Below are 23,596 nucleotides of genomic sequence, written 5' to 3' on the forward strand. Positions count from 1 at the left end.
TATTTCTTAAGTATCTTTCGCGAAATAGTTTGTTTTTAACAATATTTTATTTAAAATATGCTTTAAAAAGGCAATTTCTTACACAGAAGTATTTCATTACATCTAAATTTTGCTCTGGGTTAATGACGAAGAGAATTGATCATTAAGGCGGAGTTTAGGGCGGGTGGGTGGGGCATCTTTTTTCTACCACAGTAATCAATAAACAAGCACACTTGTTTTTCGTGAAATCATCAATTTTTAATGAACAGGTGTGTGAAACGTATTCAAAATGTAGGTATTTCTACAAAATAGCTTCATTTGAAATTAAGCTCCGCTTTTCCTTTCACGACGAATGAAGAAACACATTTAGGTGAGTAGGGATGAGTGGGTGGGGCATATTTCTAGAAGTATTTTTCTGGAAATAGTTTATTTTTAATAATACTTTATTTAAAATATGCTTCAAAATGCAGTTTCTTCGATAAAAGTATTTCATTTGCATCTAATTTTAGCTCTGGGCCCATGACGAATAAAAAGAGTCATTAAGGGGGAATCTAGGGCGGTTGGCCAGGGCATATTTTTTCTACCACATTAATCAGTAAAGGGACGCACCTTTGTTTTCTTGAAATCATCAATTCTCAATTGACAGCGCATGAAACGTGTTTAAAATATAGGTATTTCTACAAAAAATCCTCATTTGAAATTAAGCTCCGCCTCTCTTTTCATGACGAATAAAAAACTAATTTACGCGAGTAGGGGCGAGTGAGCGGGACTTATATTTTAAAAGTTTTTCTCAGAGTAGCTTGTTTTCAACAATGCATTACTTAAAGTATGCTTTAAAAAGGCAATTTCTTACACAGAAGTATTTCATTGCGTCTAAATTTTGCTCTGGGTTAATGATGCAGAAAATTGATCATTAAGGCGGAGTTTAGGGCGGGTGGGTGGGGCATCTTTTTTCCACCACAGTAATCAATAAACAAGGACACATGTTTTTCATGAAAATCATCAATTTTTAATGAACCGGTATGTGAAACAAAAAAGCTTCATTTGAAATTAAGCTCCGCTTTTCCTTTCACGACGAATGAAGAAACTCATTGAAACGAGTAAGGGTGAGTGGGTGGGGCATATTTCTTAAGTATTTTTCTTGAAATAGTTTGTGTTTAACAATACTTTATTTAAAATATACTTCAAAATGCAGTTTCGTCTATAAAAGTCATTTGCATCTAATTTTAGCTGTGAGCCCATGACAAATAAAAAGGGTCATTAAGGGGGAGTCTAGGGCGCGTGGTTGAGGTATATTTTTTCTACGACAGGAATCAATAAAGGGGCCCACCTTTGTTTTCTTAATCATCAATTATCAATTAACAGGTGCATGAAACGTATTTAAAATATAGCTATTTCTAAAAAAAAATCCTGATTTGAAATTAAGCTCCGCCTCCCTTTTCATGACGAATATTACTCATTTAAGCGAGTAGGGGCGAGTAGGCGGGGCTTATCCTTTAAATGTTTTTCTCAGAATAGTTTGCCTTCAATAATCCATTATTCAAAACACGTTCGAAAAGGTATTTTTTTCTACAGAAATATATAATTAGTTTACATTTAAGCTTTGCTCTGTGGTTATGACGAATGAAAAAGATCATTAAGGCGGAGTCTAGGGCGGGTGGGTGGGGCATATTTTTTCTACCGCAGTAATCAATAAAGGAGCACACCTTTGTTTTCTAACATCGTCATGAAACGTGTTAAAAATATAGGTATTTCTACAAAAAAAATCCTCTTGAAATTTAAAAAATTGCTGCTTTTGGAAAGTATTGAGGAGTGTATTTTGGTGCGTTATGCTAAAACGCATTGAGGTATTATTAAAGAAAATCCCGATTAGAGAGGTGTCCCATTATTATATTTACTTTTGAACCGAAATAAGTGCTTTATGTTTACTTAGAAGAAAAAATATAATTTTAAACTAGAACACAAATATCGCAATTACATATTGCAACACAAGGATTAGAATCAGTTACAAAACAACAATTGCCCATATTTTGAATACTGAAAGTCGTCTTCGTCAACATAGCTCTAAAACACAAAACAAAAAAATATTTTTTTCTCTTGATCAATATTTATGCGACCATTTAGTCCACGACTTGCTCAATCGTATTAAAAAAGAACTTTGATTTATTGTTCATATCACGTGTGAGTTATTAAGTTATTATAACTGCTGATTAAGATCAGTTTGTAATAGTTGTATCTTGGCGAAACTTGATGTTATCTTTTTAAGTACCCACGATTTGACGGAACTGTAGTAATGCGATAAAATGATGAAAACACTCAAAGTGCACTAGATTAAATCAGTTTATCAACTTCTAAGAGAATGATGAATTTTCTGAGAAATTGTTGTATATTTAGATACATATTATCTGTTTACTGCTTGAAAGCAAAATTTTACAAAACTTGGTTTTATATTACGAAATTTTTACTGATTTTAGTGAATTACAAATTTTGTAATAACAGTTCAAAAATGACGATTTATTTTTAAATGTATGACGTTTTGAAAAATATAAACAAGCACAGAAAAGAAGAACCACATGAGAGTACATCTGGAGAAGGAATGTCAGAATATTTATCAAAGTGATGAACAAAAGATGCCACTTCATGTCTTGATCAAACGATAAGACGATAACACCAGAAATCAACCCTCTTTAATCCCAACGTCAGTTTTCATGAATGTTTTTGATATATCGCAAACAGCACATTTTTAGATTAACGTTATTATGTTGGTATTATTTTTATTATGACTGTCGTTAAAGTAATCACAAATCATTGAAATTCTATAAGCAGAGCTATAAAAAAATAACGTTATAAGATTAATCAGGGGATACCGACCGGCTCAATCATAAACGTTATATCTTTTTTAATTTCGTCAATTTTTTTTACGTACATAATGTATTCGATAATTTAGTATATATGACAGTACTCCTATCAGATATTTGCAGCTGCGCGGAAATTACGAAAATTCTAAATCTATTTCAAACTCATGCAGAAAATAGAGGTAGGTAATGGTATGTATATTTAAACGCATTGTGACTTTATCCTCGGCCTACGCTACTGCCCCCACGACCAGAATTTTCCTACTGCAAAAACTAAAAAAAATCCGTGATGCATCAAAAAAAAAAATTGCATAACCCATCACTTCCAATAAAAGGTGAAAACACGTGATAGATCGACTCTAATCAGACAGTAATTAAGTTTGCGTAATGTTCTTGCCCGTCGTGTTTGAAAGAGAGAGCCTCGGAGACAACATTCAAGGCAAGGCAATAAACAAATGGACTTTGATCCAACACGTAAGCCAGTGCAAGCAAAAATAAATACAACAGCCAGAGGAGATCCCGTCATATGTTGTACTTTGGCCTCGTTATAAATGCCTTGTTTTTTAATTGTCGTTTAAACAGCGTAAAATATGATAAGGTTTATCAATAAAATGTGAGCTGTTTGTTGACACGATGACTCGTTCAAGTAATGCAAAATAAAGCCAAGGTTAATCCTGTAGTCACATGTCTGTGACCTTACACAAACCTAGAATCTAGAATCCTTCCTTATTGGAAGTATCAAGTGCGCTTTAGCCGGAAGTCCGTAAAGTTCAAAGTGTGACGATATTATTATCCGTGGAAATAGAAATGGGTTTCATGCGAAATTCTACATAATAGAAGGACGCGTCATTGTTACTTTTTTATTAACCGTTTTTATTAGTCAGATGGAAATGAAACGAATTCATCAGGATTATTTATTCTGCCATGACCACTTTATCTCCATTACCACACTTCCGTCATTTCCCTTTTTCCTCTTCTATTTTAAAAACGCTCCTCTTCACAATTGGAGAGTTTCCAGCCTCGAATAAAACCAAATCGATTGATACCTTGCAACACTGACCATAACCTTGCCACTAAAAACCCAAACATCCGTCTCATTCGGTTTAAAACCCAAGTCGCAACATCCGAGCTTTTTTCGGGAAAAATCTAATGAACCTGAATGAAATTCTGGCGTGCTTCGCATCAGCGATTCAATCAAAATTCTCCATGCATATAAATAACTTGGTAACACGTAATTCGCGCGTCAACTAAAGTACAAAGTTTTGGAAAGCCCTGGCCAAATATTTGTGCCGACTAATTCGAGGTGTCTTTGGCCAAAGTACACCGTGGAAAAAAATGTTAAAACGAGATTTGAATTTTTGGTTGGAGTTTGACCCGATGAATGTGCTCGGTCAGCGTAAATATATAGGGTGAATTTAAAATTAGATGCGCTGATTTTAAACGGGTGTTACGTAGTTGCTTCGGTCGAGCGAAAGGGAGTGGGGGCTTGTTTACCATAACCGGACGTGCAATTAGGGGTTGATCAGCCTTGTCGAATATTTTGAATTTATGGAAATTAAGTGATTGTGAGATGTGTGGCGAGTAACTTCTCTCGAGTTTCGAACATTCGAAATACTGTATAGTTTAATATTTTAAAAGTTATTTATTGGTTACGTTTCTAAAATTGGAAAGAAAAATATGATTTCGTGTTATATTTCTATTTTGGATTAATCATTTTATTTGAGTCCATGCAGCGATCACATTCTAAATTTGTTTCAATCATCAATTTCGGATCAACTTATCTATCACCAACTGTTATTTATATTCCGTCGAAGTCGTGTTTTTGCTTCTCTGACGTTGTTAAATACGTGAGGGAATTGGGGCAAATTAAATTGTTTATATAGAATATTACCTGATAATGATGTGGGACATTTCATTTATTTATTTCGTTTGATTGTACTTGACAAGAGTTGATTGAATTATACCAGACGTTATAATTACCGTGTGCAGTATGTTTGCACAAAATGACACCCGTCATGTACAGAAGGCAGGAATTGTAACTAATTAATTAACGCGATGTACATTTATGAAAGGAAAAATAATATCAAATGTCAACACACGACAAACATGGTAATTATGCCTAAATAAAAATGTTATAAAACAAGCACTTATTACACTTATGAAATAATGCAATTCGCTTTGTAATCGTATGCTAATGGCTGATGTTTTTATTTTGTAGTCAGTTTCAAGTAGTGTGTTATTATGACCAAAAAAGTGGGTTTTTCGAACTACTAATTAGTATTTGTTTGTTACAGACACTTAAAATGTTTTGTAAACATTCATAATCAATACAAAATTAATAAAACACGCAAATGAAGCTGATGAATCACTAATTGTTAATCAAGAAAGTTTAGAAATAGAAAACATTCTTTTGTTGATTACACTTTGTTTCTTTTATTTCCCGACTGTTCTAGGATTATCGTATATATGGTAAAACGCTAACCAAAATTTTCTGATTATCTTCAGCAACAATTTTGTATAGTAAATGCTATTTCAATTTTATAAAATAATGTACTTGTGGTTTATGAATCCGACTTGAGTTTTCACCGCAAGCATCCAGATTTTGTGGATGTTTTATAATGATATAAGAGTAACGTTCAGGAGTAAGTGGGATTTATAAACTTGCTGTTGACGTTGCAGTTGTTGTTTTCGCTGACGTTGCTTTTAGAGCTGAAAATTGTCATTTATAAACTCCGTTGCCAAGTTGCCGTCGATAGTAACTTTGATCTTCAACTTTTGCCGTATTTAAAGGGATTGTAGAAGAAAAATGAAGGATTTAACTCGATTACTACAAAAATTTACCATTTTGGACATGTCTCTTGTTGTCGAAATAAGTCTACACATATTAAGAAAAAAAGGCAAAATGTACCACCACCCACCCGCCCCATCTCAATTGTGATGATTTTTTTTATTCGTCGTTTTTTTTTTCTTCTTCTTATTGTATATTGTATACATATGTATATTTTTTGTAACAAGAGACTGAAAACATGTTTAAAGTGGTAAATTTTAACCTTCACATTTCTCTACAAATTACCATTTCAAACAAGTTTTCCGTTTCTTGTCGTGAACAGAAAACTACGTACATGTATTAAGAAAAACAGGCAAAATGTAAACCCCGCCCACCCACCCTCGTCTCAATTGTAATGATCTTTTTTATTCGTCGTGAGTCGAGAGGCGCAGCTTAATTGCAAAATGCTTCTATCTCTACAATAAACACCATGTAAAACATGTTTTTAAGTATGATGTTGAAAGAAAGTTATGTATGCTATGGAAAAAAAAGTAAAAAATTGCAAAACTCAGTAGAACTTTATAAATTTACATCACAAAAAAAGGACGAAATTACTTTAAAACGAACTCAATTTTGTCAAAAAAATTGCAAAATTTGCAATTACCAAAAGATGAAATTTCGTGTGATCTATAAAACGACTTCCTACGAATAGAATTATCGACATAGAGAAACTTTAAAAGTGAATCCCCGCCCACCTACCCAAATTTCGCCTCAATATATTGCTCATTGGTGCTAAAATTAATCTTTTGGCTTTCTTTTTAAATTAATACATTTAGTTTTCTTTGAACAAGACGATTACTTAAGAACATTTCACATAGTAATTTCTCGTAGAGAAATAGGGATTTTGCAGTTAAGCTCCGCCCCATTTACTCACAACGAACAAAGAAAAATCGTCACAATTGAGACAGGGTGGGCGCGTGGGGCTTATGATTTTTCTTTCTTTTGCTTCTTAATGTACATATTCTTCATAACAAGAGACTGAAGCATGTTTAAAATGGTAAATTTTAACCTCCACATTTCTCTACAAATTTGCCATTTTAAACAAGTTTTCCGTTTCTTGTCGTGAATAGAAAACTTCGTACATATATTAAGAAAAACAGGCAAAATATAAACCCCGCCCACCCGCCCTCATCTCAATTGTAATGATCTTTTTTATTCGTCGTGAGTCGAGAGGCAGAGCTTCATTGCAAAATGCTTATATCTCTACAACACCACGTAAAACGTGTTTTTAAGTATGATGTTGAAAGAAAGTTATATATGCTATGGAAAAAAAAAAGTTAAAAATTGCAAAACTCAGTAGAACTTTATAAATTTACATCATAGAAAAGCACGAAATTACTTAATAAAATGAACTCAACTTTGTCAGAAAGATTGCGAAAGCTACAATTATTCCCAAAAGAAGAAATTTCATGTGATGCAGAGCTTACACTATATAATTGCTGACTACGAATAGCATTTTCCACATAGAGAAAGTTTAATGAGATGCCGCGCCCACACACCCAAACTCCGCCTTAAAATATCGCTGATTAGCGCTAAAAATAAATGCGGAATTGACTTCTCCCAATAGTAAAACTTAGATTCACTGCAAAATCCTTATTTCTCTACGAGAAATTAAAAACATTTTTGAGTAACGTGTTAATCAAAGAATACTATGTATACAGGGTGTTATTGAAAGGTACGTACAACAAAATGGACAATTCTTTGCGAAGTCTAAGAAGTCGGAAAAACTTATTTTGTGTTATCAAAATTATAAGGGGAAAATTAACCCTTATCCAACCTTTTTAGACGCTACTGAAGGATAAATAGGTAAAATTAATTTATTTTAGTAAATCCTAGCAATTGTAACAATAAAACTTTTGTCAAGACTAAATGTTGCTATAGAAACGAAAGATGATCTTTTTATCAGAGGCGTACAACGATTTTGCACATAAATTTTAACAATTTTTATCTCTAAAAGGAGAACACTTTTACCTGAACTTTTTTTAACTTTTAACACCCATACTTCGAGACCAATTGCCGATTTTATTTTGTACGTACCTTTCAATAACAGGCTGTATTAAGAAAAAAATAAAGCCACCCATACTCGTCCCGATCTCAATTCTCAATTGTGATAAATTTTTCATTCGTTGTCTGATCGAGGGGCGGGACTTAATTGCAAGATCCATATTTGTGCACAAGAGTTTACCATTTTAAACATGCTTTAAATTTCTTGTTCTAAAAAGACGATGAAAAAAAAAGGTAAAATATCAGCCCCGCCCACCCGCCCTATCTCAATTGTGATGATTTTTTTTAATCGTCGAAAATCGTTATTATTTCTTTACAAGAAATTACCATGTGAGACATGTTTTTGAATATCATATTATTCAAAGAATACCATGTATATTAAGAAAAAATTAAACCCGAAGATTAAGCTCCACCCATACCTGCCCTGATCTAAATAGTAATGAAGTTTGCATTCGTTGGTAGACCTAATTGCAAAATCCATATTTCCTTACAAAAATTTACCATTTTAAACGCGTTTTAAGTTTCCAAGAACAAAAAATCATCACAACTGAGATGGGGTGGGTGGGCGGTGATTATATTTTGCCTTTTTTTCTTAATATTCATATTATTCTTTGAACAACACGATACTCAAAAACATGTTTTTAATTTCTTGTAAACATAAGTATTTTGCAATTAATCGCCTTGGTTCAGGGCGAATAAATAAATCATTACAATTCAGATAGGATAGGTGGACGAGGCTTACATTTTGCCTTTTTTTCTTAATATGTGTGTGTAGTCATCTATTCACAATAAGAAACTTAAAACATGTTTAAAATGGTAAATCCGTATAGAGAAATATCGATGTTGAAATTACGCTCCGCCCTTCGGTTTGACAACGAATGAAAAATACATCACGATTGAAATAGATTCGGATGGGTGGGGCTTCCCTTTTGGTTTTCTTTTTTAATTAATATTAATACATTAGTTTTCTTTGTTTAACACGATTACTTAAGAACATAGTTCACATAGTAATTTTTCCTAGAAAAATAAGGATTTTACAATTAAGCTTCGCCCCTCGGTTTACGACGAATAAAAAAAAATCATCAGAATTGAGATAGGGCGGGTGGGCGGGGCTTATATTTTGCCTTTGTTTCGCTTAATATACATGGCCATCTTTTCACAACAAGAAACTTAAAACATGGTTAAAATGGTACATTTTTGCAAGGAAATATAGATTTATGTGACAGAGCCTAATTGCAAAATCGATATTCTCTTATACAAATTTTCCATTTTAAACATGTTTTAAGTTTCATGTTGTGAAAAGAAGTCTACATATATTAAAACAAAAAGGCAAAATGGAAGCCCGCCCACCCACCCCATCTCAAATGTGATGATTTTTTTTATTCTTGGACACTGAAAACACGTTTAAAACGGATCTGACAAGGAATGAAAAATTCAGCAAAATTGAGAATTGGGTTGGGGGGGGGGGTATGGGTGGGAGGCCTACATTTTGCCTTTTTCTCTTAAGATGTGTAGTGATCTTTTTCACAACAAGAAACTTAAAACATGTTTCAAATGCTAAATTTGTATAGGGAAATATCGATTTCGCAATTCCGCTCCGCCCCTCAGGCTGACAACGAATGAAAAATACATCACGATTGAGATAGATTCGGATGGGTGGGGCTTCCCTTTTATTTTTTATTTTTTTTATTTAATTCAATTAGTTTTCTTTGTATAACACGAGTCCTTAAAAACATATTTCACATCGTAATTTCTCGTAGAAAAATAAGGATTTTACAATTAAGCTTCGCCCCTCGGCTTACGACGATGGGCGGGGCTTATATATTGCCTTTGTTTCTCTTAATATACATAGCCATCTTTTCACAACAAGAAACTTAAAACATGGTTAAAATGGTACATTTTTGCAAGGAAATATCAATTTTAGAATTATGGGGTAGAGCCTAATTGCAAAATCGATATTTTCTTATACAAATTTTCCATTTTAAACATGTTTTAAGTTTCATGTTGTGAAAAGAAGTCTACACATATTAAAACAAAAAAGCAAAATGTAAGCCCGCCCACCCACCCGATCTCAATTGTGATGATTTTCTTTTTATTCACCGTGAACTTAATTAGGAGCTTAACTGCAAAATACTTATTTCTTTATGAGGAATTAAAAACATGTTTTTGAGTATCGTGTTGTTCAAAGAATATCTACTATGTATATTAAGAAAAAAAGGCCAAAAATAAACCCCGCCCACCCACCCCATCTCAAATATGATAATTTTTGTATTCTTAAAAACACGTTTAAAATCGATCGGACAACGAATGATAAATTCATCACAATTGAGAACTGAGATCAGGGCAGGTATGAGTGGGGCCTGATCTTAGGCTTTATTTTTTTTCTCAATATACATAGTATTTTTTAATAACACGGTACTCAAAAATGTTTTTAATTTCTCGTAGAGAAATAAGGATTTTGCAGTGGCTCACGACGAATAAAAAAAAATCATCACAATTGAGATGGGGCGGGTGGGTGGGGCTACATTTTGCCTTTTTGTTTAAATATGTGTAGATTTCTTTTCACAACAAGAAACTTAAAACATGTTTAAAATGAAAAATGTGTATAAGGAAATACCGATTTTGCAATTAGGGTCCGCCCATATCCATCCCAAGCTCAATTGTGATGAATTTTTCATTCGTTGTCACACCGATGGGCGGGGCCTAATTGCAAAATCCATATTTCCTTTTTTGCAGTTACGCTCCGGCCCCTTGAGTCACGATAAACAAATTTTTGTAGTAATCAACTTAAATCCTCCACTTTTTTTCTACACCTTTTTAAATACGGCAAAAGTTGAACATGAACGGTAACTTGGCAAGGGAGTTTATAAATGACAATTTTTAGCTCTAAAAGCAACGTCAGCGGGAACTTTAACGTCAACAGCAAGTTTATAAATTCCACTTTAGGTGCGTACTAATAACTTGATTTTATGACCCCTATAGTACGAAAAAATAGATCTGTTTCCGCCTGTCCATACTTTTATTAGACAGATGCTCTCCAAAACTATCGGCCCGATTATTGTCAAATTTTATACAATTGTTAGGAATATCGTGTAAATGCCAACAATGTGATAACACTGATAACATAGCCTCAAAATTTTTCATAGTAAATAAGATTTAAGTTTTATAAAAACATACTCCTAAGAATCCGCTTTGAAATTTTTGCGAAAATCGAAATTGTACAGCAACCGTTTAGGCTAGTATAAGCGAGTTCCTACAAGATTCGAAATTGTAACGCGAAAACCACCCACGTTCGAATGTGGGATGGAGTTTTTTTATTTACACTGGTACTCCTACTCGCTATAATTTTTATTGATCACATCTGAAGAACAGTACGCCCCACTGTTTCATTATTAGTACACTATTACATTACACATGTCGGAATTAACATAGGTGTCCTTGCTAAAATAATGTTGATCGGAAAGTGCACTCATATTTTTGAAGCAGTTCATCAACATCGTGTTATTGTAACAAATACGTAAATTTTGTGTTTAGTTCTCAGCTCATTGTCTTTATTTAATAGTTATGTAGATAAATAAAGTGCCGTATCGTACTTGATGACTGTTTGTAACTTCTGGCAAGCACGCCAAATTTGCTGAAAAAAATTTAGATCTATATTTGTGATAACTGCAAAAAATGTTTCGAGTGTTTGAATTGTACACCGAATCTGACATGCGAGCATGCGATAGTTCGTCGCAGAACAATGGCCTGGCTGAAACGAAAACAAAAACTTAGCACCCAGATGAATAATAGATAATTTACAAAAAGAGACATGAAACAGAAATGGTGATTATAATAATAATAGCCTTCTTCGGTGAGTAATATTTTTTGTGATCCATTGTTAGTTGGTTCCGACTCTCACAATAAAACAATTTTGGAAGTGGGTTTATATAAAGAATGCGACTGCAATTTGTGATCGGTTTTAATTGTTATTTGTGCTACATACACAGACAGTGATGCATAAAATGAGGAACTGGCGAGTGGCCGAATTGAATCATGTGTTCGATTTTTGGCGAGAGTAACATACCATTTTTTTTTCAGTCGCATTTTATGAAATTATGTCTACATCAAGAAAAATAAGCGATTGTAACCGATAATTCCTGGTAATAAATTGTTATCAAAAATCAAACATCGTATGTGTATCTGTCAATTTTAATAAACAAACTTACTCCACATACTGGGCAGTTTTCGAATTTTTCTTTCTACAATTAATTTCACTAAATTTATTTCTCTTTACTTGAAAAAATTGCATTAGAGGACGTTGTACAATGGAAGAGAAAACTTTTTAAATTTAATCGCAACTGATCGATCAACTTACTTCAAAACTACGTAACTCTAGAGGAATTGCGATTAAATAAAAACAACGTTGTATTTTAAACGGGATTATTCCGGTCTTTAACAAGTTACTCATGTTTATTGTTTTCTCGGTACAGTAAGTAATAAGAGTACTAAATTTACAACAGCTTAGATAACCAAATTATCAAGTTAATTCGAATTGAACTCTGCTTTCAACAGTGCCTGAGGAAATATTTTGTATAACGAATTATAGTTGGAGTGAGCCTTTTTTCGTGGCACAATAAGTGATTAATAAGAGAGTTTTCAAAACATGTGTTATATTATTCAAATAATCCATAAAGATAAGAATGAAACTTTATAAAACTATAACCATAGCGAATCTAGATAAAAATTTTAAGTAGAAAGCCGATCAAAACAAGATAAGACGAATAATATATTTTGCAATGAAAAAAGTACCTTTTTCTTTACTTTTCTAATTAAACTGTTTCAATGTTAGGCCAACGACCTACACACTTTGTAGCCAAACAACAAACCTACAGGGAGGTTATTTCAAATGTCCCCAAGGCCGGCTTCGCAAGTCACGGAACTTTGAAACATTCATAGCTTTTAACGAAAAGTCGAAAGTCCACCATTGAGAGGTCCCTGCTTCTCCTTGCTCTATACTTTAACACGCCGAAAATCGCGGCACTCTGCCAATTTCGTTTCAGCAGGTGTCCAAACCTGAAAGAAAATAATTACACGTGAAAATTACGTGCCCCATATCCCACCGATAAATTAAAAATAAAAACGTAAATAAATAATCGTGGCGAAAATAATCAATTTAATGATGTAACAATTTACAAGAAACTAGAAGGTCGCAGTGTACCGTTTGATAAAAGCGCTTGATTATTAGCGGCACGAAATAAGCCCATGATGTCCGTACTTATCACGCAATGAATCTTTTTTTGCAGGGTTAAATGCGTCGGAGCAGAAGTCGTTCATCTTCCTGCGTAAGGAATTGCCAGTTCGACTTGCCAACATAATGAAGGAGATTGCCCTTCTACCCGAAAATCTGCTCCGGATGCCGTCGGTGATAGCGGTGAATGACTGGTATATTCGGAGTTTCCAGGAGATAATTGAATTCGAGAAAAAGGAAATCAACAATAACAATCTACAGTACTTCTGTGATAGCTTAGTGAAAATTCGTAATCGGCACGCGGATGTGGTCGAAACTATGGCACAAGGGGTTTTAGAATTGAAGGACTCGCACGACGTTGATCATCAGACGGAACACAGTATTCAGTATTTTCTTGATAGGTTTTACATGTCGAGGATATCGATCAGGATGTTGATTAATCAACACAGTAAGTGGTGAGTCGGGTGGGATTAAGAGGTTGACCACTTCATTTAAATGATATCCTTACTAGTCCGGTAATTTTGTATAGTGTGTCCAGAACTATTGTGGTTTTATTATTTTGACTCTTAATTAAATGGTTACTGGTTTTTGAATTATTTTTTAATGAACGTGAAAACAAAATTCTGCCAAGTTGGCGCAAGTCTAATGGAACTAACTCTAAATCTCATTAAAGATCCATTTTAAACTTTATTTACGTTACTAATTCACCGACGGAAAAAGATTTCGTGATCACTTACCACATAATTCGTCACTTCCAAATTGACAACGGTAAATATCTCCATCTATCTACTTTACTTCTCAAGTGATATGCACTAAAGCACGAAAAGAAAAATGTTGGCACCCGTGGTAAAAAAAAAACGCATTTTATGTTGCTGTGTATCTTCGGACATTAATTTTGATGCCAACTTCTGTTACTACTTTACTTCCTATGTTTACTAAGCTGCGACTTCCATGTGGTTAATCATTTTATGGCGGGCTAAACCTAAGTTGTGACCTCACGGGTATTTTTTAAGTGGAAACAATAAACTAAACTGGATGTAATTGGGTTGCTATGTAACAAATGCTAGAAAAAGAGATTTATGATAAGAACTACATTAAATTAATTTTATTAGCGGAACATCACTGGAACATTTTCAAATATTATATCACGCGCTCTGTTCTAAGAATCATTTTAAGATTTTTCTTGCAAGTGATAACGTCGTCGAACAAGTTAAACATCAACAAATTTTAGAGGACAGTAAAAACGAAGAACAACGACGTGACAAGTTCAAATATGTGCTAACATTTTTTTCAAATTTTATTGCAAGGTGGATCTGTGTGAGTAAGGCAACAAACGACTAAATAAAGAGACTTTTTCTAGTAGCAATCTCTCATAAATCTGCTTAACTCACTCAGATTTATAGTCGCGTTACATTAACTGTTCATTGCTTTCGGCGAACTTGAGCGGGTAAATTATATGCACTATGTAAGACAGTAATAGATTTACTACTTCAACGGATAATAAAACATTTTTAGAAAACCGCCATATTGTTCTACAATGATGATGAAAATATTGTGTATCGAAACATGTGTAGCAGAGTTCAATCGTGTTATTTAAGGAGCATATGGTTTTCATGTGCTGCAAAATAGGTTATTTTAAGAGCAATAACAAGCGAATTTCAGTTATTTCAACTATCTGGAAGTAAATTTTTATTCTATTTACAAACTCTGAGTTCCGAGAGAAAAAATAACAAGGAACAGATTCGCTTGGGTGATTTTGGCAGCTACAAAATCCATTAAGTAGAATGCGAATAGTGCGAATTTGAATGAGATTTTCCTTTTTTCTTTGTTTTATAAAAATAAGCGTTCCACGACTTCTTTTCGATGCAGTTGGTGACGTTTTATTTAGTCTTTTACACGCCTAGTTTCATTGGGCGTTTTTTTATTTTTGTCATCAAAATTAACTAGCATTATGTTGGCATCCATGTATCAAATGACAAATCTGCCAATTCAACTACAATTTAAATTTAAGAATTAGTTTTGAATTTAGTTTACAGAAAAAGATGTTTTGTGTATTGTCGAGTTTTCATTAAAAAAAATTTTTCATAAATTGTTCACTTAACTATATATATATTTTAAAACATAACCGAAATGTCCTAGGGGTAGTCGAATTAAGTCGATTAAATGTTACTTGCCTTATTTTAATTAAATTTTAGTAACATTATTTGTAAAGTCCATTGCTTGAGTAAGTTAACCCACTACACATTAATATTCTGAAATCATTCAAATTATTTTGACATTAATTTAATTATGTCTCATCAAATTCCCCAAGCTTCTAAGAATTTACCAAAATTTTCCTTAAATTTTGCCACAAATTTGTATACAAAATTTCTAATTTTTAACTTACACATTTCGCAGTTTTTACTTTACAACACAGTCTGTCTTTCAAATTTTTTGCCGCTTCATAGCTCATAGAGTACACAAATGCAGGTTTCCCGTTTTCATCGTTTTGTCGTTTTTGGAAATGTTTAAAAGAATATATTTTCAATGAGCTACTTACAAACGTCTCGTGCGAGAAATAAACGCCAAAAATTCGTTACCGACCAGTCAAATATTAAAATATACCTTGAGATTATCGTGGAGGTGTAAATAATAATCAACCAAAATTTGTTTATCCACTTTCTTAAAAATCGGTGATGTCACGTCCAAATGTTGTTAAGTAAATGCACAAGCAGTTTAATAGTCGCTCCCTACTTTTAGCTTTGCTTATAAGAGTTGTCCAAAAAAAATAAGTTGAAGCAATGAAATCGTGAAATTTATATAATAAACTGTTTAACGAACTTTTGGCAGGGCAGAATTGTTAATTTGGTAGATCGTTGTCTGAGAACTTGTTTGATCTATAGACCGGAGCGCGCTCAGGCCAATGTCGACTCTAAGCGTTCAGAATTTCTGCGGGAAATAGTTATTATTTAGATGTTTGTTTAATTTTGTTTGATACTAAGAGAACGTCCTAAATTAGCAATACTAGTGGAACCGTAATCATGCAATAGATTTTTTTCGGGAAAGTGCAGTTAATTTTTACATATTTAACATTGGGAAAACTTTCAGCAATAACGTGACAGTTAATAAAGTTCTCAGTGATCGAAAAACCGAAAAATTGAAAAGTTCCCAAAACTGATAATGTTGAAAAATCGGGAAATCTAAAATTTATAACATTGAAAAATGCAAATAAAAAAAATTGTATGTATTGAATAAACGAATAATTGAAAAATCGAAAAAAAAATGGAAAGTCGAAAATTTAAAAGTTCCGAAAATTGAAAAATTGAAATACAGAAGAACTGAAAACTCGAGAAGTCGAAAAACCTAAAATTTTAAAAATTGAAAAGTTAAAATTTCGAAAAGTTGAAAAATTGAGAAATCGAAGTATAAAACAGTCGAAAAATTGAAAAAAACAGTTTGAACGAAAATTCAAAAAGTAAAAAGTCGAGAAGTCGAAAAATCCAGAACTCGAAGAATCGAAGAAGTCAAAATACAAAAAAAATCCCAAAATTCAAATAGCGAAAAATTGAAAAATAGAAGAAAAATTGAAGAACGGAAAACTGAAAAATCACAAAAAGTCAAAAAAGCAAAGTTGAAAAATCGCAAACTTAAAAAATCGAAAAATTGGAAATCAAAAACCTGGAAAACCGAAAAATTGAAAGATCGAAACTTCGCGAAGTCGAGAAATGTGAGAATCAAAAAATAGATTAATTGAAAAATCGGAAAACTGAAAATTCAGAAACGTCAAAATTTTAAAAATTTTAAATATCGTGAAAGTGAAAAATGGACAAATCCAAACATCAAAAAATTAAAAATCGAAAATCTAAAATTTAAAAAATTGGAAAATTCAAAAATCGAAACATCGGGGCGTCGAAAAGTCCAGAAATCGAAAAATCGAAAATTTGAGAAACCGAAGTAGGCCAAAATTGAAAAATTAAAATATAGCAGAACTGAAGACTTGAGAAATTGAAAAATCTAGAATTTTAAAAATTGGAAAAATAAAGTATCGAAAAGTTGAAAAATTGAGAAATCGAAATATAAAACAGTCGAAAAATTGAAAAATCTAATGTTTAAAAAACAAAAAAAACTGACAATCAAAAAAATAAAAAAATTGAAAAATCGAAAAGTCCAAGGATCGAAATATTGGAAAATACCAAAACTAAAAGAATTATCCAAAAATTGAGAAATCGGATAACTGAAAAATCGAAACATCGAAAAATTGAAAAGCCCAAAAGTAAAAAATCGAAAAACCGAGAAATCCAAAAATCGAAATAACGAAAAATTCAAAAACTAAGACATCGAGAATTGGAGAAATCAAAGAATCGAGAAATCGGAGAGTCGAAAGCCGAGAAGAAAAGTTAAAAATTGAAAAATTGATAAATCGAGAAATCAAAAAATTGAAAAATCGAAAAATTTTAAAAAAGAAAAATTGGAAAATCAAAAATTTAATAATACGGAAAATTGAAAAATTGAAATATGGAAGAACTGGAAACTCGAGAAATCGAAAAACCTAGAATTTTAAAAATTGAAAAATTAAAACGTTGAAAAGTAAAAATTGTGAAAGCGAAGTATAAAACAGTCGAAAAATTGTAAAATCTAAAGTTTAACGAAAAATTGAAAATCCAAAAAGTAAAAAATCCCAAAACCCAGAAGTCCAAAAATCTAAAATTTAAAAAATTGGACAATTAAAAAATCGGATAATTCAAAAATCGAAAAATTGTAACAGACATCGAGAAATAGAAAAATTGAAAAATTGAGAAACCGAAGTTGGCCAAAATTGAAAAATCGAAAAGTTAAAAATTGGGAAGGCTGAAAAATTAAAATATAGAAGAACTGAAAACTTGAGAAATTGGAAATCTAGAATTTTAAAAATTGGAAAAATAAAATATCGAAAAGTTGAAAAATTGAGAAATCGAAATATACAGTCGAAAAATTGAAAAATCTAAAATTTAAAAAACAAAAAATCGAAAAGTCCAGAAGTCGAAAAGTCGAAGAATCGAAATATTGGAAAATGCCAAAATTAAAAGAATTATCCAAAAATTGAGAAATTAAAAAATTTGAAAATTGAGAATTGAAGAACTGAGAAATCGAAACTTTGAGAAGTCGACAAATGGGAAAATCAAAAATAGATTAATAGCAACGTCAAAATTTGAAAAATTGAAAAATGGAAATACTGAAGAACTGAAAATTCAAAAAATCGAGAAATTGAAGAATCGAGAAATCCAAACATCAACAAATGAAAATTCTAAAATCTAAAATTTAAAAATCAAAAACTAAAAAGTCGACAAATCGAAAAATCGAAACTCCAGAATTTAAAAAATTGAAAAAGTAAAAATCGAAAAACCGAGAAAGCCAATAATCGACATATCCAAAAATTCAAAAACTGAAACATCGAGAATTCTAAAAATCAGAGGATCGAGAAATCGAGGAGTCGAAAGACGAGAAGAAAAGTTAAAAATTGAAAAATTGATAAATCGAGAAACTGAACAATCAAAAAATTGAAAAATCGAAAAATTTTAAAGAAGAAAAATTTGGAAAACGAAAATTTAATAATTGGAAAATTGAAAAATTGAAATATGGAAGAACTGAGAACTCGAGAACTCGAAAAACCTAGAATTTTAAAAATTGAAAAATTAAAACATCGAAAAATGAAAAATTGTGAAAGCGAAGTATAAAACACTCGAAATATTGAAAAATCTAAAATTTAACGAAAAATTGAAAATCCAAAAAGTAAAAAATCGAGAAATCCAAAAATTCAGAAGTCCAAAAATCGAAATATTGCAAAATCTCAAAACTGAAAGAAATATCCAAAAAATTAAGAAAATAAAAAATTTGGAAAATTGAGAAATCGAAAAATTAGAAAAGCAAAGTCGAAAAATCAAAAAATCAAAAACCTTAAAAATCGAAAAATTGAAGAATTGAAGAAGTGAAAAATCGAAACTTACTTGGGAATTGGAGAAATGGAAAAATAAAAAAAACAGTTCAGAAATCGGAAAACTGAAAATGTAGAAACGTGAAAATTTGAAAAATTGAAAAATCAAAATATTTAAAAAATCGTAAAATTGAAGAGGACAAAAATTGAAAAATTGTATCACTGAAACATCGGAAAATTGAGAAAAATCCAAAATTTGAAGAATGGAAAAATTGAAAAAGCCCAAAATTGAAATATTTAAAAATTGAGACATCTAAATTTAAAAAATCGAGAAACCGAAAACCCGGAAAATCTCAATAGCGTCTTTACAAACCACAAGTTCAGGACTATGATACTTTTTAAGATTTAATTAACATTCATTCGACAAAATTATAAGATTTAACATGCTTCCAGTAACTATAAATTGGAAAATGTAGATTTTTTTCAAAAATCTTAACGTCTAAGGTAAAAACTCAACACGTATGTATAAATCGTAAACGAAGGACATAAAATTTAAATGACATCTACTATTGTAAAATTTGGAGATTACGTCATTCCATTGTTGGTGACAAATCTTGGTTTTACCATTTGATAATACAATTTGAAATGTGACTTTTGTCATTCGGGAACATTATGTATTAAATCATTAAGATGTTCAAGAATTTTGTTCACTTATTCGTTCCAAATTCCGACCAGACGGCCGAAACGGGTTAGTTCTTCATAGCGGATGTTTATCAGATCAGCTGTAACGCTTAGAGTCGATATTGGCCTGAGAGCGCTCTGGTCTGTAGATCAAACAAGTTCGCAGGTGACGAGATATACCGTGAGGGTTTTTTTTCTCTCTGAACATAGGATAATTAATGTTAAGTTGGTTGCATAGATGTAGGATATTCTGTCTTCATGTTAATGTATTGTAATAAGTACAAGTTTAAAGAACAGAAATTTTACGTTATTGACCTTTTTAAATATCATCCTTGACATGGCCTACTCCTCAATTATTACGAATCTTATGTGATCTTATGTTCAGTTTTTAAAAGTCCAAATGAATCCATTGGAGGATGAGTCTGCAACCCAACATACATGAAGTATCCTATGTTCAGAGAAAAAAAAAAAATTCAAGGTATATAGAACATAACTAAATTTGTTCATCCTCACCAACAAATTGATGATGTCATCTCATATATTTACTGCAAGATTTTAGTTTCGTAATTTAGTTTATTACCCGCACAACAAAATTTCCAGGACGTAGATTTGAAGCTAGAGCTAGGCTCCATAAAAATTTGACCGTTTTAATTTCAATTCTAATAAGGTGTAGTAAACAGGAAACAAATGGAAATTTACTTGGTATGAATGTGAGATTATTTGCGGTGAATAAGTCTTGAAATTAACTAGAACAAACAAATAGTACAGACTCAATTAAATAAGGTAATTTGAAATTCAGTGCATATATTTATGACTGACTCTGTTTTTTTATTTTGTTTGAACCATGTACCTATGCTTAAGATGTATTGTATTGGGTACTTGCACCCCAACAAAGGACTAATCACCCCTTAACACTACATCAATATCCCTGCCTTGTTCCCTTTTCGCAACACTTCCAATAAATAACGTGGTCAACCCCTTGGTTTGAACAGCCTGTAATATCCTTAATTGCAGCGCTCTTGTTTGGGGGACAATTAGAGAACGCACCGGGACCCAACCAGAGCAAATACATAGGATGTATTGATCCCCAATGTGATATAGTCAGCGTTATTAAAGACGCTTACGAAAATGCACGGTTCCTATGTGATCAATATTACTTAGCATCGCCTGACTTAATTATTAATGAGGCTCAACACAACGGTAAGAATAAACCCAAATTCTTATTATAGAACCAAATCGATGACGGTAATTTTCCAGAATTACAAGAAGAAGGACACATCAAAATCGTTTACGTACCATCACATTTATACCACATGTTGTTTGAACTTTTCAAAAATGCCATGAGGGCTGTTATGGAGTACCACAGCTCGGAAGACAAGTACCCACCCGTCACAGTCACCATAGCGAGGGGGAAGGAAGACATTTCGTTGAAAATGTCAGACAGAGGAGGCGGCATTCCACGATCCACGATGGACCATTTGTTTAAATACATGTATTCCACTGCACCACAACCCAGTAAATCAGACGCTCACACGGTACCCTTGGCTGGATATGGGTACGGTCTACCCATTTCGAGGTTATACGCGCGATATTTCCACGGAGATCTAGTCTTATTGTCCTGTGAGGGATACGGCACAGATGCGATGATTTATTTAAAGGTACACATATTAGCCTATGATTAATATAGGTACTAAATTTTGTTCCACAGGCTTTGTCAAACGAAGCAAACGAGTTGCTTCCTATTTTCAACAAAACCACGTCCAAGTTCTACAGGACGGTGGTTCAGACGGGTGATTGGTCGAATCAGGCAGCCAATGTGACTCAGAGGACGATCTGCACCGGACAATACAAGAAACATCAGCTTCCGCAGGAATCCATGACAGGGGCTATCTAGCTAGAGGAGTAATTTATTAGTTGATTTTTACGGTTGAAACTAGCTGAAAGTAATGCATTAAGTGTAAGTGATTTGTTGCAATTAGACTGTGAAAGATAGTTGTTGCCAAATTTGTATGCTTGAAAAGCATGTATTTGCATGACTGTTATGCTGTATTAGATGATTCCATGTAATGGACAAAAGTAACCTGAACTGTTATATTACCGTTAACTTTATAGACCTGTAGGTCGCTAAATATCATGTATATAAATTTTTAAGAGTTTTATTAAGTTTGTAAAAATGTACATATATTTAAAAATGGACAAATCTAATTTGATTTATTTTATTATTGACTTCGTTTAGCTTTAATTTTTAAAACTGATGTTGGTTGAAATAAAAGAGTACTTTTTAAGAGTGTTTTTATTCCAATAACACGAAACTGATATTTTTAACGATTATTCCTTGTTGAAGTCCGGATTTTCGTATACGTTGTAAACAAACTGAATCCCGTTCTCTTCTTGAATTCCTTCTGGTACTCGTGAGTCGCTGCAAATCCCTCAAATTAAAACACCAAATTAAAAATATGTCCTCAATAAAGCACCTTATTTTGACCAAATTATCCTTCATCTTTGGGAAAAAAGTGTCACAGTCAAAGTGTTTCATAATCTTGGTTAAATACAAACGGTGGAAAAATTTAGATTTCATTGTTTCCTACAACCGCACACTTAGAACAAACAAGAAACAAAAGCAAATAAAAATAACCTCATAAATGTAACTTCCCCCAATCACCCACACATTTTCATATTGGTCCTGGAATTTTTCACCCTCAAGTGTATCTAAAACTTCTTGTAAACTAGTAAAACTGTAACAGTCTTTATAATTCTGCAAATCCACACTGGATCGAGACATAATGAAATTAATCCTGTTAGACAGTGGTTTAAACTTTGGAGGAATACAGTCCCAGGTTTTTCGCCCCATTAGCACAACGTTTTTTTTGTTTTTATCGACTGTTTCGCTCGTCATACGAGAAAAAAACGCCATTTCAGACCTTAAAAAATTGCATTTCATGTTGGTTGAATTATAAAAGTCTGCATTACAAGATAAATTTGTCATATTGATTTGGAACCGCCTGCATGTAACCAACTCACGAGTCGCCCATGCCATTTTCGTTCATTCAACAAAAAACTTGATAAGAAGTTACAAATTTGTTAATAATAATTATATACTTACTTTAACCGCCACGGTAAATCTTTGTTCTTGCCGATTCCCATGTTTTCACATGCCGCCGCAATTAAGTCGAATTTTACAACCATTTTACGCAGTTTGGGATAAGTTGGAGTGATCTGAGCAACTATTTTAAAACAATTGCTTGCAAGAATTAAGATAAGTGTTCAAGTACGAACGTTAAGAAAGTAAATAACATTCAGATTAAAATCAGCTGTTAAATTTGAAAAATGCAAGAGAGCGCAGGTCAAACGTCAACGGTGTGTATTGTTGGTTGCATAGTTCACAATTAAAACTAAACAGTGGCGTCCAGTTTACTGCTCAGTCATGGGGTTCTAATATTTGGAATTATGAATTTCTGAAACTCGACGGCTTTTGCAGATTATTTTGATTAAGTTCACTGAATTAAATTTTGCTTTCCAAATAAATTTAAAAAATCGTTAAGCATAGGCAACCATGTGCAACTTCAGTTAGGGAATTAGTGAATGTCGATCTTTAAGTTGGTATTGGTGGGATCATCGTAAGTGGAAGAGGGGATTTGTTTTGGTCGTTTTTGTTCTGGAACAGAACAAGTGTGTTTATTCTAAGTTTTTTGGCTTTGGTGCGTCCCTGGTTGCCTGTCTAGTGTGAGTGTAACCTCGTGGTGAACATTAAGGGTACGTAACGTTTATATTACATTTAGTTTGTAGTTACGTAAAATTGTTTTCTATGAAACGTTGTGAAGTTTCGCCCTTGTCAACACGCACAGTTTCGGCCAGAAAATCTTTATTCTCATGATTACACTTTTAAAAAATAAATTTTGACATAAGTCATCGTCCATTCTAGTCTACGTCAAAATGATAAACATGGCAAATTTGAGGTTATAAGTATGTAAAGCCTGTTTTAAAGCTTATGTCACTGGAATGACGGAACTGCCCAAGATTTTGTGGCCGAAACTGTAGTATAAATTTTTGTTTATTTTTTGTAAATTCACGGTTCGTGTTAAGATTTTTTACTGACACAACTTAACAGTCATAAAGTTGTTCATATAAAC

The 23,596-nt window shown here is 32.6% G+C and overlaps 2 protein-coding genes across 2 annotated transcripts in view; one reads left to right on the forward strand and one right to left on the reverse strand.

Moving 5' to 3' along the window:
* LOC135124415 (pyruvate dehydrogenase (acetyl-transferring) kinase, mitochondrial) overlaps positions 1 to 21,751 on the forward strand; it is a 32,165-nt gene extending 10,414 nt beyond the window's left edge. Inside the window, exons 2-5 of the mRNA XM_064049463.1 lie at positions 12,951 to 13,343; positions 20,481 to 20,666; positions 20,724 to 21,124; positions 21,175 to 21,751. Coding sequence (XP_063905533.1) covers positions 12,951 to 13,343; positions 20,481 to 20,666; positions 20,724 to 21,124; positions 21,175 to 21,360 — 1,166 coding nt within the window. The 3' untranslated portion in view covers positions 21,361 to 21,751. The remainder of the gene's footprint in view (positions 1 to 12,950; positions 13,344 to 20,480; positions 20,667 to 20,723; positions 21,125 to 21,174) is intronic.
* Positions 21,745 to 22,770, reverse strand: LOC135124417 (dihydrofolate reductase). Its single transcript, XM_064049466.1, has 4 exons — positions 22,570 to 22,770; positions 22,102 to 22,387; positions 21,941 to 22,050; positions 21,745 to 21,885 (listed from the first exon to the last, which is right to left on the reverse strand). Exons 1-4 carry the CDS (start codon positions 22,650 to 22,652, stop codon positions 21,795 to 21,797), a joined length of 570 nt encoding a protein of 189 aa, XP_063905536.1. The 5' UTR covers positions 22,653 to 22,770; the 3' UTR covers positions 21,745 to 21,794.
* Between the last annotated feature and the right edge of the window lie 826 nt (positions 22,771 to 23,596).

The sequence above is a fragment of the Zophobas morio genome, unplaced genomic scaffold, assembly GCF_036711695.1.
Source record: "Zophobas morio isolate AGI-343-1 ecotype UQ-CSIRO unplaced genomic scaffold, CSIRO_AGI_Zmor_V1 ptg000007l, whole genome shotgun sequence".
Lineage (NCBI taxonomy): Eukaryota > Metazoa > Arthropoda > Insecta > Coleoptera > Tenebrionidae > Zophobas > Zophobas morio.